At 46.2% G+C, this 18,029-nt stretch overlaps 2 protein-coding genes across 2 annotated transcripts in view; both read right to left on the reverse strand.

Annotated features, from left to right (window-relative positions):
* Nucleotides 1–18,029, reverse strand: part of LOC135811692 (small ribosomal subunit protein uS15-like) — a 90,301-nt gene that overhangs the window by 40,999 nt on the left and 31,273 nt on the right. The window lies entirely within an intron of this gene.
* LOC135811686 (uncharacterized) lies at nt 10,612–14,034 on the reverse strand. The gene is made up of 2 exons (XM_065324921.1): nt 13,539–14,034; nt 10,612–12,470 (listed from the first exon to the last, which is right to left on the reverse strand). Exons 1-2 carry the CDS (start codon nt 13,672–13,674, stop codon nt 11,059–11,061), a joined length of 1,548 nt encoding a protein of 515 aa, XP_065180993.1. The 5' UTR covers nt 13,675–14,034; the 3' UTR covers nt 10,612–11,058.

Below are 18,029 nucleotides of genomic sequence, written 5' to 3' on the forward strand. Positions count from 1 at the left end.
CGATTCTGGTCCACCAATGTCGGATGCCCAGGATTCTTTGAGAAAAGGGTGAAGGGACGATGGCTGGAAGTCATGCAAGCGTTGCAGAAGGCAGGGAAGCAGGATGACGCAGAGGACTACTTGGATAGGCAGTATGTTAAAACATTCCGTGTCAGCAAACCTCTGTTTGATGCAATTTACACCGACACACATGCTCTCTGGGAGAAGTCGGATACTGCATTCCGTTGCGCCGTGAGCTCGGAGAAGAGGCTTGCCATGTTATTGTATTGGCTGGCTCACGCTACCACGCAGGACGAGCTTGCGAATCTCTTTGGCGTGGGACAGTCGACTGTGCATGGGATTCTGCACGACGGTGTAGACACGTTGGCTGTCCACCTTGGCAAGAAGTCAATTGTTTTTCCGAAAGGAGAAGATCTGAAGCGGGTCATTAGCGGCTTCAAGCGCATCTGCAAGCTACCAATGTGCGCTGGCGCCATTGACGGCACGTTTATGAAAATAATAAAGCCATCAGTATGGGGGGACTCATACTGGTGCTACAAGTCGTATCCCGCAATTATTATTCTTGCTGTCGTGGATGCCGATGGCATATTCACGTATGTGGATGTTGGCCGAGCAGGCTCGCTCGGCGATGCGTATACCTTCAATAACAGCAGTTTGAAAAGGAAGTTACAGACTCGATCGTGGTTGCAATCCACAACGAAACTGATTTCTGGCCACCGTATCAAGCCCTATTTACTGGCAGACTCTGCATTTGGAGCTTCGGAACACGTTGTCAAGGCGTATAAGCACCCACCCCAGCCTGGACAGCAAGCCACCTTCAACTCTGCTGTCAACAAAGGTCGCAAGGTGGTCGAGCAAGCATTTGGTAGACTTAAGGGTCGTTTTGCTGTCCTAACAAGAAGCTTTGTGAGGGACCCAGAGTTTGCTGCCCGCGTAGCTTTGCTGTGCAGTGCTTTGCACAATATGTGCACTCGTGGCAATGTTGAGTTCTTCGATTCTTGGTTGCCAGATCGTGCTGAGTACACGGGAGATGGTGAACAGGCAGCGGACGCCAACAATGGAGCAGGAGGAAGTGCTGAAGTTGTTCGGAAGGCGCTGACAACGTACATCCATATGCTGCGCTAGGTGTTAGATCGGCAACTCTAAATATTCAAGACCTCTTCTGCTTTCTGCTTTCCCTTTTTTCTTCTTCTTTTTTACCAGGCGTGGGCCATCCCCTGGACTATCAAAATGGGTGCCTTATTATTTTTCTTTTTCTGTTTATTCTTTTTACCAGGCGTGGGCCATCCCCTGGACTATCAAAATGGGTGCCTTATTATTTTTCTTCTTCTGTTTATTCTTTTTACCAGGCGTGGGCCATCCCCTGGACTATCAAAATGGGTGCCTTATTATTTTTCTTTTTTTCTTTTTCTGTTTATTCTTTTTACCAGGCGTGGGCCATCCCCTGGACTATCAAAATGGGTGCCTTATTATTTTCTTCTTCTGTTTATTCTTTTTACCAGGCGTGGGCCATCCCCTGGACTATCAAAATGGGTGCCTTATTATTTTCTTCTTCTGTTTATTCTTTTTACCAGGCGTGGGCCATCCCCTGGACTATCAAAATGGGTGCCTTATTATTTTCTGTTTTTTACCTTGTTTTTTAAACTTCTTTGTGCGAGTTTCGTATCAGAAAAAAATCCTGCAACAAAAGTAAGAACTTAGTAGCTTTCACAGTAAATAGTCCTCGCCGTTACATCTTATGTTGCACAGACCAACCATTGAATACAATTTAGCACTGACCTAGTTTGCATCTTTTATATCAATGGTATTTTTTCCTAGTTGTCATCTACACACCCTCACCATTTCTGGCATAAGAACGGACATTCATACTTCATGATGGTGGGAAGTATTGATTTTCTTGCTTTGTGACAGTCGAGAACGTAAATTTCCTTATCTTGCCTACATTCACGGAAATAAATATTGCACAATTAATATGCGTTTGAAGAATACCAAAACAGCAGACTGCATTTTAGGGAAACGGAACAAAGAAACAAACAATGAAATATGAAATATAATACAAAGCACAATGGACTTAGAGGTCAGGCCGGATCCTTAGAATTAAAAAACAAACAAAACAAAAACTAGCTGTTTTGATCACTGTGAAACAAATTGTATTGAAATTCCATTTCCTGGCGTCGTAAGCGAGATTCTCTCTCCATCCTCTCGGTCTCCCTCTCGTTCCTTTCTCGCTCCATTCTTAGCTCATGGCGTTCACGCCGTCGCTCCCTCTCCTCTTCCCAGTCTTGCCTTCGTTGTTCAAGATCATGTTGCCACTGGCGCTGCTCACGAACCCGCCGCTCTTCAAACTCCAGTTCTCGCAGCCTGGTGTTCTGCTCGATTTCTGTCAGTCGAACTTGTACATCTGTTACAGATGACACATAATCCGTCTGAGCCCTCCTTCTCCTGGCTCCTCTGCCCACGTCCCCCTCCTTCTGGGCCAGCGCTTCCACCTGTGGAGCCACAACAGGAGTTGGTGCACGACTGGTATCAGTTATCGGGTTTGGCGCCGGGTGCCGCAACGCTTCAGGTACAGGTAAGTCTAGTTGAGTCAAGTCAGCTTGGCCAAAGTCGGCTTGCGTCTCACTAACTTCTGGATATGCTTCATCTAAATATGAGGCATATTCATCGTCCACTTCAGCGGTATCGGTTGACCTGCTGGTGGTCGCGTGTGGTGCTGTCAGCAAAGGTGCAGAGTCGTCTAGGTGGTCCGACATGGACCGACCTAGGCGCGCAGACCTTGATGACTGTGCACTGCCTGGTACTGGCGAGGAAACACCTGCTGACGATGTGCTGCTTGCCACTGATGACCGGGCCACCCTTGACGCACTTGGCCCGGGCAAGGTTCGCGGAGGCATAGATGTACTTGACGCGGTCAAGGTTTGGGGAGGCATAGATGCACTTGGTGCGGGCAATGTTCGCGGAGGCATTGATGGACTTGACGCGGTCAAGGGTCGGGGAGGCATAGATGCACCTGATGCCGCCGTGTACTGCGTCTGGGTGCCGAGAACAATGGTATCATCATCGGAGGATACAGTGTCCAAGGACATCCCTCCAGCTCCTAGGTTGGGGTTTGTAAGGAATAGCTGGTTCCAAACCGCAAAATTGGCCCACTTTCCCACGGCAGCCTGGATACAAGCATGAAAAAGAAGAAGTAGAAAAGAGAAATATGTTACCCAATGCATTATAATACATTTACACAGAATGCGTGCCCCAAATGAAAGCATTCTATCACCCCTTGCAGAGAATGCATCACCCAAATGGCTACCCATGCCCATTTCAGGTTCTGGTTGTACCACATATGCACTCATTTCAGGTGCACATTTGGCAACATATGCACTCGGTCCCCCTTTTGGCTTCCCTTGTCCTTTCCCGGTCCCGCCTGGGTATTCTAACGGTTGAACCCAGTGCACTCTTCTGGTCCACATTTGGCTACGCATGGACTTTTTCGGCCCTGTGAAGCCTCAAACTTCAAGAAATTAGAGACAAGTAGGGTTCTCTCTTTCTTCCTCTCCTCTATCTAGAAGGAAAACTACAGTGCTTTGTGGTCGAGTGTGCAAACACATACCAAGCACAAGATCACACACACCGAAATAACTGAAACAAGGGATTTTTACATAATGCATTTCCAATGAAACACCCGCCGTGGCCCGTGGGAACAAGACACAAAAACTAATGATAACAAGGAGGGGCAAACTCTATTACAATATCAACATCATTCCTCCTGCTGGTGAAAAAGCAATATTGATTGGCGAGAGAAACATCGTGAAATTACCTCAAGATCTCCGGGATCTACTACAGCGTTTCCAGATTGCTGGAGAATCCGGACCTTGGCGTAGGCTTGCTTGGCCTTTTTCTTCATATTGTCCAGCTTGTTCTTGCACTGGTCAACAGTGACTTCCGGCAACCCTCTCTGCACAGAAAATGCCGTCATCTTGGCTGCTGCCTGGCGATGTTTGTCCAGTAGAGTTAGCATCTGCCCTTGTGCAGCTGACAACACATCATGCCACACTTGGATGAAATGGGCTTCTTGTTCATCAGAGAACACTCGGAGAGGCATGGCGGAATCGTTGGAGAAATAATTTGAAAATGCAAACGCACGTACAAGGTTGCTTTGAAAAAGACAGGGAAAGCTACGCCCGTTCATCCGTTTTAGTACAAAAACCAGGTATACCCCCCCCCTCTCCTACCACGTCTACGTTTCCCGTTTCCTCTCCTCCCGTTTTCAGTCCGTATATGGATCATCATGGCAACCGACCAAAACCTCCTTACGTGGACGTAGACGCAGCGCTTTGTACCATGGTGTGATGACAGCCTAACACACACAGAAGTCTCTGCTGTGAGCACGGTGGCTCGGCAATGGCTTTATTATTGATATTATTATATCTCCTTCCTGATATTTTTTCTTCTTTTTTTTTTTTTCGAATAATTGTACGCATAGGGCCTGATATCATAAGAAAAATTAGCACAAGACACTGCTGCTACTATAGTCGCACAGCAAAACACACAGAAAACGACAAAATGTTACAATGAATGTAACAACACCCGTCCAAGCTAAAGGACCGACATCCCTGCCCCAGGACGGCATCTCGAACCCCCCACACACTCACCACACGGTCATCATCCAGCTTCAGTTCAATCACTGTATTCTTCCCCTGCAGACTCAACCCCCCTGTCACTAGCCATACAATCTGAAGCTGTATGTAACCATACAATGGCCCACGACGCACACACCACCCCTACGTTTTTTTAACTAAAAAAGAAAAGCAGTCGTAACTGCAACAGCCACATGGCCAATAAGAAAAACCAATACGATAATATATCGATAAACACACACCCAGAAGTCAGGGGTGGGAGGGTGGGATACAAACTGCACCAACGAAAAGCCACTGCGAAGTGACAGGAATGCGGTCGAGCACAACATTTTTGCGGACGCAAAAAGTTGTGGGGAAATCCCAAAATCGGTGCGATTTTGCATGAGCCCAAATGTTCAGGTTACCCACAAAGACACAAGCTTTCCAACTCTCTTTGGCCGTTGGAAAGCGTACCATGTACGATCGAGGGTAATACGACACCGTCTCCCGTACCGTACCATCAAACACAGCTGGCCACATACAGCTGGCCGCAATATTCAAATAGGGCTTTCAAACGCAAGATCATAACGTGAAGCCACTTGGAAGAATGGGTATGAATGCGAAGTGTATGGGGGAATGCATGTAAGGCGATAGTGCGGGTTCGAATCCCAGGATATGCCTGAAATATAAGAGAATTGAAAAATGTATAACATCCCTATGATTTTTTGCCGTCAGATACGGGATAGCGCCAGGCGTGACACAAACAAACAAACAAACAAACAAACACACAAACAAATACCAAACGAGAGAGCTTGGAAGCTCAGGGCCCTGCGCTAAGTTTTGTTGCCTAGCTCCTCGTTCATGTTGTTAGAACTGATGGAAATGCTTTTTCCTTTGATAAGCTGCCTCATTGTATTGCAAAAACGCTTCAATGAGATACTGAAGTAACGTCTCCTGCATAGCTATGGGACCGGCGCTGACTCTGCCGATCACGGGTGTTCTGGAGTCGACGGAATGTCTGTCCTGACGTTTCCTGGGACCGGCGCTGACTCTGCCGATCACGGGAGTTTATCTTCTTCTTATTATTATACTGACGGCAAGTAACATCCATTCTGATTGAATTTACTCGTCTCCCTACTTCGTATTTCTTTCCAGAAAATCTCTCCATACAGCAGGGAGTCATTTACATAATATGACTCCCTGCTATACATCTACATGACTGTATAAACGTTATAACGTTTATAAACGTTATAACGTTTATAAACGTTATAACGTTTATACAGTCATGTATCTAGACCAGCCTGCTAGTGGGATCTCGGCCTCGCACACAAATCCACACAAAATGTTACTGCACTGAATGCATTCCCCCGATACACTTCGCATATATACTCATTCTCTTGTTGGTACCGTACTCTTGATGGTACGGGACAGGTACGGGATAGCGCCAGGCATGTCGATGGCACAAACAAACAAAAATATTGTGGCCAGCTGTCTTTGCTGGTACAGTACAGTACGGGACAGATAAGGGATAGCGCCAGGCGTGACACAAACAAACAAACACACAAACACACAAATACCAAATTAAAGCTGTGTGGACCCTGGCTAGCGCCAGACGTTACTGAAGTAACGTCTTCTGCAGAGCTACGGGAATTAAAGCTGTGTGGACCCTGGCTAGCGCCAGACGTTACTGAAGTAACGTCCTCTGCATAGCTACGGGAACGAGAGAGCTTGGAAGCTCAGGGCCCTGCGCTATGCTTTGTTGCCTAGCTCATCGTGCATGTTGTTAGAACTGATGGAAATGCTTTTTCCTTTGATTAGCTACATCATTGTTTTCCAAAAACGTTTCAATGAGATACTGAAGTACAAGTAACGTCTTCTGCATAGCTATGGGACCGGCGCTGACTCTGCCGATGACGGGCGTTCTGGAGTCGACGGGATGTCTGTCCTGACGTTTCCTGGGACCGGCGCTGACTCTGCCGATCACGGGCGTTCTTCTTCTTCTTCTTATTATTATACTGACGGCAACTAACATCCATTCTGAATGCATTTACTCGTCTCCCTACTTCGTATTTCTTTCCAGAAAATCTCCCCATACAGCAAGGAGTCGTTTACATAATATGACTCCCTGCTATACATCTACATGACTGACTTGTCAGTTTGAGCACTCTGGCAAGGTACGTTCTGGCCTGATTGGAAATTTTCATTTTCATTGCTATCAGGTTCGGCCTCATTTTCTCTGTGCTGCGCTGATGAGTTCAAAAAGAACGAAACAGCATGCTGTCCGCAGATTGAGTGACTGTATATACGTTATAATTATTATCAAGAGTACATAACCCCCCAGAGTGTGCAACGCCGATCCAGCTCTGTGTAGGGTCTTGGTCGAGCGAAATCGGATCTTCTGATGTCATGCGTACACCTCACACCCGCGGAAGGCCGGTCTCGAGGCAGGGCACCATTGTTTTTGATCCAAGAGTACCCGCGACTTCCCGGGTTCTCCTCGGATGTGTACGGTATTATGACGCAAAGATCCGATTCCGCTCGACCAAGACCCTATGCAGAGCTGGATCAGGCGTTGCACACTCTGGGGGGTTATGTACTCTTGTTATTATGCTATCGGCCTACATGCGATTTCCGGGCTGGTCGACAGGCGGCCCAGCCAGCCTGCTAGTGGGATCTCGGCCTCGCACACAAATCCACACAAAATTTAATGTTACTGCACTGACTGCATTCCCCCCATACACTTCGCATATATACTCATTCTCTTGATGGTACCGTACTCTTGATGGTACGGGACAGGTACGGGTTAGCGCCAGGCATGTCGATGGCACAAACAAACAAAAATATTGTGGCCAGCTGTCTTTGCTGGTACGGTACAGTACGGGATAGATACAGGATAGCGCCAGGCGTGACACAAACAAACAAACACACAAAAAAACACCAAACGAGAGAGCTTGGAAGCTCAGGGCCCTGCGCTATGCTTTGTTGCCTAGCTCATCGTGCATGTTGGTGGAACTGATGGAAATGCTTTTTCCTTTGATTAGCTACATCATTGTATTGCAAAAACAGTTTAATGAGATACTGAAGTAACGTCTTCTGCATAGCTATGGGACCGGCGCTGACTCTGCCGATCACGGGCGTTCTGGAGTCGACGGGATGTCTGTCCTGACGTTTCCTGGGACCGGCGCTGACTCTGCCGATCACGGGCGTTCTTCTTCTTCTTATTATTATTATACTGACGGCAACTAACATCCATTCTGATTGTATTTACTCGTCTCCCTACTTCGTATTTCTTTCCATACAGCAGGGAGTCGTTTACATAATAATTATGACTCCCTGCTATACATCTACATGACTGTATATACGTTATAATTATTATGCTATCGGCCTACATGTGATTCCCGGGCTGGTCGACAGGCGGCCCAGCCAGCCTGCTAGTGGGATCTCGGCCTCGCACACAAATCCACACAAAATGTTACTGCACTGAATGCATTCCCCCGATACACTTCGCATATATACTCATTCTCTTGTTGGTACCGTACCCTTGATGGTACGGGACAGGTACGGGATAGCGCCAGGCATTTCGATGGCACAAACAAACAAAAATATCGGGGCCAGCTGTCTTTGCTAGTACGGTACAGTACGGGACAGATACGGGATAGCGCCAGGCGTGACACAAACAAACAAACAAACAAACAAATAAACAAACAAACAAACAAACACCAAATTAAAGCTGTGTGGACCCTGGCTAGCGCCAGACGTTACTGAAGTAACGTCTTCTGCATAGCTACGGGAATTAAAGCTGTGTGGACCCTGGCTAGCGCCAGACGTTACTGAAGTAACGTCTTCTGCATAGCTACGGGAATAAACTTAATTTGAAGCCCTCATTGCCTCACCTTGTAGAGTTTCCTGAAGCACCACAGCTTTAGCGATACCAGTATCCCAGAAGAAGTGGAGCAGCAACTCCTGACGCCACTGAAAATCATTAGAAAATAGCGATTAATAAGTGAGGACTGCTACGTCCGCACTGATACTGAACTTCACACCGGCAGATAGTAGACCACCTCTTTTATCACTCAGAACATGTCACCGATTTTTGGTTTTCTTGAGGTACCCATATCTGACATTTTTCCACTCCATTGTGCTGAAGAACGGCCAAACTCTCTCATGCACGGGAGAGCGCGAAGCTCCGTCCGATCTGAAACCTCTACTCCAAACCCCGGAACAAAGTGTGTTAGTGACTCTCAATAAGATAAGTTATACTCGAGTTATACCGGAGATGTCAGAGCCAGCCTATCTCCGAGGAAGTCCACAGACGAAGAATGACCATGCTGGGACATGTCCTACGCCTACCCGAAGACACACCACCGCAACAAGCCATGGCACTCTACTTCAATCCACCGAACACAGCCAAACCAGGAAGACCTCTGACTACTTTAGTCACCCAGATCCAGCAAGACTGCGTCCACAGACAAACGCCACTCAAGAGGAGCCCGCATCTGCAGAGCCTCCGGCAGAAGGCATCCGACAGGCAAGTGTGGAAGGCCTTCGTAAAAAACGCACAGTGAACACTGACGAAACAGAAGTTGCCCATCCTTCTCAGTGCTATTTGCTTATTGTCGATTTGTAAACCGTACCTTGCAGTCCATGTCTTCCCATGTCATCATCATAATAGTATAGTTTTGTCTCTTTCCTTCTATTGCTCAGGAACACAGAGGCGGAAAGAGGCTGGTCCTCAAGTACGCGAAACTGTTCATAATAATAATAATAAGATAAGCAGCGCTGATCACATTTTATTCAAAACAAAAAGCTTCTCTTTGCCACGACCATATTGTTTCAAGTTTGACTGAAGTCTGGTCTGCCGTTTTCGAATTAACGGCGAGAGAAATGATGAAACTACGTACTTCATGACGTATCATAACCCTTTCTGGATCACGACACGATATTACACTACATTTCATGCAAAATTCCGCACCACAGTTCGCTAGCAGTATTACTTAAGCCATGTTGGGCTATTCCCTCGTACAGTGACGACAGTTCAATCTTGTCGTTCATTTCCCTCGCTCATCGCGAACATGGTCCACCAGGGACAGCCAGACAGGAACATTGCTTACATGGCAAGGAGTGACGTAGGAGTGCCGAGCATGCTAGCAAGGTTGCTTGAAGTTGACCGGCTGGCCGCACTTCACGCAAAGGCAGGTTTCGCACCAGAGAGTTACATACACCTGTTCAACGACTCCTTGTTTCTCACTTCATCAAGAGCCTCGTTTGACTAGTATTCGTGCTCCATGCTTGTAAAATATAGTCTTTGTCTGCATGGCTACAACGTGAACTGTGAAGATGAATGGTGATACGTCAGGGCTATTGCGTGTGTGACCAGGATTCAAAGTGCTTGGTGAACTGTACTCGTCGACCGGGAATTTGTGATCCGCGCGACCGGGTTTTCTTGATCTGGCTTCGTGAAGCACTTGATTTCACTGTTCCCCTCGTCGTCAAATAAATCGAAAACTGCGTGCAAGATTTCAGTCACTTTCGCAATATCGGTCAGCAAAAATGTTGAACGGGTATTGGGCACGTGCCCTTAGTGCTAGAGGAGGTGTTCCACTATCTGAAGGTTCACTGTATTCCAAGCCATAAGAATATTCGTCCAAGCTGGTTTTGTGGTGAGTGAATATGCAAAATGTCCAAACAATTTCGCCCCAAACGATTTCCCTTTGAATGTACTTCAAGAAGAAGTACATACAAAGTGGTCCAGTCGGATATGAAAACAAAATAGAGCGCAATATTCATACCTCTTGTAGGGTATAAGATTCCCGGGTGCATAATATGTACATTGGCGTTGTTTTTAGCTGTGTAGAACTGCACATGCAAAACAGCCAGCACAGCACATAGGTTTAAATAATATGGGTCGTGTGCTTGAAACCTTGCAATATGTGCCTGGTTATACCTACATTCTTACATTATGCATAACCTCGGTCTATTCTCCAGCAGGCAGTCGTTGTGAGACATTATCTGGTAGCAGAGGACACGCTACACACGGTACCTACTTCCTAACTTCTAAAATTTGGTTGGGTGCAAACTCGATTCAATCCGGAGCAAAAATATGATAGAAGGTCTAAATGAATGTGAGTTGATAGTATTTGGGTAAGTGAGATTCAAGAAGTTGAAAGGCAGTATTTTAATTTTGTTTAAGAACTGTAGAAAGCATTGAAAAGAGATGAAAATATTTTTTTTAATCAACAAGACACTCTTTAGGTATCGCTCGCACTAGCTAAGGCATGTGTTATTTACCCTCAGTAGATCATGTTATCACTCATGCTAAAGCTATGTACAAATGTATGGACATCTGGTGATCTAAAAGAACGATGTCATGCTTGGAACATTGTGTGAATTTGAGGAGAACGCTGAAGTCAAGTGTACATTATTGTATACGGAATATTTATCCTAGTTTTCACACCCAACTGGCTGCAGTTGTTGGTGTGACTTCATCGTACACAGGGCTAGCCTGGAGTATAACTTGATCACTCGGCGCCAGACCACGCAGTGGAGATACTTGACAAAGGACCTGATGGTAGGGGATAGGAAGTACCGAATCCGTCGGTGCACGTCTATCAGCTTGAGGGAATTGGCAGTTGCCTACAGCTGGGAGGTGATATCCAGCCGAAAGGGAAGTTAATCCCTGCTTGGTTGTGCTGCAAACGTCCATACCTTCATAACAGTGGTCGGAGATATTGGACGACCTTTCTGTGTGCTGACCACCAGGCACGGATGAACACGGATCAGTCCCACTACATAGAATGTTGTCCATGCTGCGACATCTTTTCTTCTGCCTTGTGGATGGGTCAACGCGTCCGCCATGCCGTTGTGGCAGTGGTTTATGCAACACTGTTGCCGCAGCGGTTGGTCTGACCAATCGTGAGACATCTGTGCCAGTTTTCTTCGTAGGAACAGATGTTCCAGACATCTCTATGTCCCTTGACAGTGGACGACTCTCTGAGTCTAACCGTTTAGGAAGCAGGTCGAAGTATGGCACCATTTGCCTTGGACTGGATTGTTGCGAGTCGTTAGTGCCAGTTGCCGTACTATGATATTCCAAGTCATCTATTTCGTACAGGCGAGGTGAATTGGCAGCTGTGCCCTTCTGCAACATGCTGTGGGCGGCACTTTTAGGCCCTGATTTGGATACATTGTCGCCTCTGGCAAGACCTCTGATCTTCGTGCATGGCCTTACCTCCAAGCCGCCACATTCAGGTCCAACTGCATCAGTGACATGCTCCTGTTCCTCGACCTCGTAATGAGACTTTTGATTAGCTGGGCATACTACACACGACGCATCCACCAGTTGTGCTTGGTTTTCTTCACCTTGGCTTATATGACCATGCTTCTCGCTGACGCTACTTGGGCGTGCGTGCTTGTTTCCCTCCAAGCCACCATTCGTGCGCTTGAATTGTCCTGTATCGGTGAGCACTGGAGCTGGCTGGCTACCATAGTCGTAGTGCTGAGTGCTGTGAACATCTGCAGAACATGCACCGGGAGCGTTTTTTGTAGACGTACTTTTACGTGTCACGTGACTGTGCTCTTCGGACGACGACGCTTGGTCCTGGCATGGTGCGCATAGAGAGGACAAGTATGGCTCATTTTCACAATCGGCAAGGCAAGGGGCGGCGGAATCTGGTGACGGCGGTGATATGGAGACCTTTTGAGGGTTGATTTTAGTGTTCAAGTTCTGGGCATGGAGTTGTCTGCTGACGCGCATGTACTGGCGTCCCAACAAGATGAGCATAATCGATAGGAGAACGGTCGAAAGCACAAGTGCACAGCCTATAGTCAGGACCAGGCCACTCGAGCACAGCGATCCAGTTCCTAATTGCACAGAAACAAGGCCACAAAGAAATAAATGTCACCTCGCCACCTGTTCACATATAGATGGAATTACACAAAGCATAGCAATGTGCACTTTCATGGAAAAAAATAGAAGATTACTGCACAACAGGTCCTGACCACATCACCTGAGCAAAATGCAGCTCCCTAAATTCTTCGACGGTCTTTTTCTTTATATGAAAGGAATCAGAACATGATCCTCACTGGTAAAGGGTCGCTGTATTCCATTCACGCCAGACAAAATCTTCACGGAACCAGTTTCATCATGACCAGCCGGCGGTGCGCTTTTCATAGGAGTCAAGGTAGTAACAGAACACGCTGGACATGTGCTAGACTTCTGCAAGGTTATGGTGTTTTTTTTTATTGTGTCTACCTTTATGAGTCGCCCGCTCGTCAGCTAATGGAGTGTCTGTTTCAACACAACGCATCCTAGGAAAGGTTCTCCAGGTGCAGAATTGCGATTCGTATGGTAGCACACTGTGAAATTGGCGTTCTAACGCTTACTGCCTATGATAGTGCAGAACTCGATTACCGAGACTTTGAAATTCTTCCGTGATCTTCTTCATCCTCATGATGATATTGTATAATTATATGGGTTTGATTTTTTTTCTACAACGCTACCAGCTTTTGAATGAAATTCAGTTCTGGATTGCAGCATGGAGAGCCACAAAAGAAAACCACTCCAACTACATATTTTTTATATTACCGGCTTGTGCCTGTTCAAATTCCCATTGGGCATAAAGTATGCAACCGACGTTATGCACCTAATCAGCGCTGTAGACGTGCAGAGCTCTTGACGGTCTGGAAGTGGTGCGAATGCTTCAGAGCATACACACCTGCACCATCAATACACTACCCTCGGCAACGCAAATGATTTTCCTTGTAATGAGACCTGTTGCAGCCCACCAGCTCTGTTAGATTTCACCTAGCGAAACCGTGTGGATGGTACCACTGCAATTGCACTTGATACTGGGACGCCAATCCCGTTTAGATTACCGAAATGGAACGGTCATCATCATAATGGTCATCATCACACGCATATGGACTTACCTTTTCCACTCTCCGAATACCTACTAGTGTATTCTACATACGAGTTTGTTCCATTCCGTGCACCTCGAACTGTCTTGATCGCACCTAACGTTAGCAGCAGGAAATGCACGGCTAATACCCAAGCAACGGACTCCATGCCACGGCCAGTTCAGTCGTCCCTTCTCCCTGGACTCAAGGATTTTCAGGCTGCTGGCTCTCAAACAATAGACTGTCGAAAGCCAAATCACCCTATATCGTTACTAGACATTTCTATGCAACTGTGCTTGCAATGATGGCAAACTTACTGGAGGGTCTCTACCGGATAGATGAATCTAGCACTTTCTCGAGGTCACGATATTCTGATCATCTCAGCCATTTCGATCATCAATGAATTTCAACACACTGCTCTTAGACAACTAGATACTCCTGTAGAGTCTGGCTGACCAGATTTCGACGCAGCAGGCATAATCATCAGATACCGGTAATATCCGCAATGTGCGTGGCACTATGACGCTTGATTGTGTTTCTTGTGTGTGTGTGGGGGGGGGGGAGGGGGCAGGGGGGGGGGGGGAGTGCAACACTGGTGCCTCATACATGTACCTAAGTATGTGACTGCACTCCACTAACACAGGACTATATGGCTTGATTGTACTGTACACATACGCAAACAACAGGAGTATTGATCTGCTCGTGTCCACGGCAAACACCAAACAATCAGACCCGTAGGTCTCAACTTATGAGGGTGTTTTGTAGCTTTTCCCCAGATGCGGCTCTCCATCGTTTCTCGCGCAAGCGCGTCTGGAGTTTTCGACCGTCTGAGACTTTCGACTGTGACAATGTGGTGCAGAGAGCAGCCTGGAAATGTGGTCGGCAGATGGAATGAATTGTATTGAATTTATTGTTAAGTTCCGTCCATTGTCTTTTTCCACTCACAAAATAGCATGTAAGTAGACAGATGTGACCATGTGGTGAAGTCCAAACGCATCGCCGTATGCGGTGAGTTCGTGCATGTGTGTGTGGATATATATGTGCATCGTGAGTGTGTGTGTGAGCGTGTTTCTGTGCCTGCGGGTGTGTGTGTGTGTGTGTGTGTGTGTGTGTTTTAGTGTGTGTGTGTGTGTGTGTGTGTGTGTGTGTGTGTGTGGGTGTGTGCGTGTCTGTGTGCAATATCTGTCTTCGGAAGTGACTGTGCAACGGGAGTTGTGTTTGGTCAGACGAGTATATGGCGCGCAAATTCACATCTAGATCGTAGGAGTGTATCATGAAGCCAAGGTACAGTTTAGATTAAAGGATACTTTTTTCAAGGAAAACAATTATTTATTTGGGTAACAATGAGAGAAAGCAAATCAAAGACAATTGTACAACTAACACGGAAAATGAGCACCTAACCATGCAAAATATCTATTCTATATGCGCCTCCGCCACTGCAAGTGTGGTGGACTGATCATTCGAACACACACTGGGGTTGCCATGCTTATTATAGGATTATAGGATAAAGAGTACATGTAGGACAGGGCCCATGCACGCTTGTATAATAATATGACATCGCTTGTCTTAACCGGGCGTGAGGTCAGCAGGTCAACGCCATTATCGCGAGTTGGCCAAGGATTACGAACTAGTTGGGGAAGAAGAAGTAGTTGTCACGTTTGTCCTAGTCTCAATACCATTATCTTACGTTATTATTTTACGAGTTGAGTTCGTGCACATTGAAAAAAGAAAGAAAAAGAAGTGCCGGTCAATTCGGGTATTATTGTCTCCCTACCCTACGCACGCTGCTGTCGAGCGACATACAGTTGTAGGGCCAGGGTGCCTGGGTTGTGCATGGAATTCGAGTCGGATCCATTCATCCAACACTCTAGGTGTGCATATCACGGGTGCACGACTCTTCATCACTTTGATATCGGACAAGCATGGCGGTACATACATGAAAACAAAAAGCCTGCTATTTTGGGATATTGTTGCTTTCAGTCTCCTCCATATTGTTGGGCTTCATCTCTCGAGACTTTAGATTCTTATCCGTTCATCAGTCTCTTCAATAAAGTGGAGAGTGACTGCTTCATCCAATCTGAATGATGTCTAGGTCCTATTTGTTTTACACTTCACTAACACTGCCCCATCGAGGAAGGAAACACATGAAAAGGACATTACAAACAACGAGAAGGTGCATGATCCAGGGTATGCTGCTGTCAAACTATGAAACTAGGGCATGCTATGTAGAAAGGCTGTCACGTGACATACATTGTAGCCTTCACATAATTATAGCTCATAAGAGACAATCAAATGAGGATTATGCATCTGTCGACAACGTCCAGCCATGCCAGTGCGTTCTGGCTGAGCCAAGTTTCTCCGCTTCCAAAAGAGACATGTTGAGAAGTAAAAGGTTGTTCCTATTATTGTCTATCCATCTGGTCACTGAACAAACTCTGGGGTTCTTTATATCTGTTGTCTTTATTGCCATTGTTCCATAGATTCCAACAAAGATCTCACGCGGTGTTTTAGTTATTGAAACTTCGCTGATAGTGATTAATTCCCAGACACGTGTAGATAATAAATTTCTTGAATGAGGGTTTACCAAGTGTTAAGGCCGTCGCGAACTCCCTTCGTGAACTGACAACATTATTTTCCTTTAATTTTTTCCTTTTTTCTTGAATTTTCTCCTGCCCGTCTATCACCTGAAGAGAAGGAAAATCTACTTTTTTTTGATTGATTGATTTTTATTTCACGGATCCTCCAGAGGCAAATAGATGCCTATCGAAGGGAGTCTCGTAAGTAAGTATGGAAAATGAGAAGTATGTTCGTAAGGGAGAAGGGGCAGAAGATACGTTAGAATATAGAGTACAGAAGAAGTCAATTCAGTACTTCGGGTAGTACATTGCATGCTAATCATAATGAGAATTAGAAAAGCAGCATTGCGGACTACTATAACTGACATATACACAAACTATTGAAACTGTCATAGATGTGGTTAGCCTAGACACAAAAGTCAGGAATACCTTTCAAAGAAAACATAGATTGCGAATGATACCGACGAACAGCAATACTAAATTTCGCTGTTGTAGAGTACTTGTGAAAAACTTTTCGGAAAATTTCCAAAGAACCTGAAGTTTGTGTTGCTACTTATTGTTGTTTCCTTCCTTTTTACCTTAGGAAAACATTTCTTGAGAAATGTGAAAAATTAGAAGAGCAAATGAGCAAATCGGAGAAGTGCTGAGTCTCGAATGTCTGGAAAATAAAATTCTCAACTCCAGGCTGCCATACTCTGGATGTACCTAGGTGGGTCAAATAAGAGGTTCCCAGTAACACAGATTCTCACATTCTCGAGAGGCAAATACTGCACATGTCACTGGAAACATGCTCTGGATTTCCCGTACATATCCCGTACATATCCCATACTATGAAGAATACCCCGTACAAGATTTAGTATACGGCACTGTACGGTAAACCAGTGACATGATACTCCTAAGGGGGTGATTATAAAGCTCCAGTCCGGGCTGGTCGACGGGATCTCGGGGTTGTACACAAATCCACACAAAACCTGTGGTGCGTTTACATGGAAAGCGGGCTGGCCCGGCGAGGCGGGATCCCGCCTCGAGGCACCTGGGATCCCGGCTAGGCGGGCCAGAAAAAGCTCATAATAATATTATTATAAACAGACCAGCCCGGTCCAGAGATGTATTATTATGGTGTCGACACGGCGTTCATACTACAAAATAGGTACTTTTACCTTTTGAGGGAAGTTACAAGGAGGATTCCCGATATTGAGGATTCCCGAAAATCTATAAAGCTTTTTGTACAACAAGAAGGACGTGCAGTGAGCACTGTTTATTTGTCGACATGCATGATTTAAATTAAAATGGAAGGGAAACTGCTTGCAAAATACTTTGATATGGACAGCTAAAAATGTGAAAAACAGGAAAAAATAAACGAGGTGATACAACACACCAAACATGTGCCACAGCGCGAAAAGAAATCAGCAGAAGAATACATTGTGTGGGAAAAACAGTTTTTAGGTTTATAACCTGAGTATGGCTTGCAGCTCTGCGTTTCAGCCCGGGGCAGCACACTGCAGTCGTAGTGTGTTTGCTGCATACTCACATCGGGCTGGCATGTGCTCAGCGTATTATAAACTCACTGTGGGCTGGCGACCAGCCTGGCCTTGCACATGTAAACACCCTTGGCGGGCTGGCCCGCTCGCTCCAGCCCGAGCTGGAGTTGCACAGATAATAGGCCCCTTTAATAGGCTGTGTTTACATGAAGCGTTTCAACCCGCCATGTACACAAAGTGAATGGCTCGTTGAATGGCTCGTTTACATGACGCATTGCGCTTGACCCGGGTTGAAATTTCGCCCCGGGTTGATTTCAACCCCCCCCCCCCCCAAGGGGAACGTTGAAATCAACCCGGGTCAAGAAAATCGTACAAACGTACTTCTGTGCGTACCTCGCGCCAGGTTTGAACAGCACTGCAGATGCAAATTTCGCGCGAACGGATTCACGTGACCCTACAGGACTGTA

This window comes from Sycon ciliatum, chromosome 3 (assembly GCF_964019385.1).
Source record: "Sycon ciliatum chromosome 3, ocSycCili1.1, whole genome shotgun sequence".
NCBI lineage: Eukaryota > Metazoa > Porifera > Calcarea > Leucosolenida > Sycettidae > Sycon > Sycon ciliatum.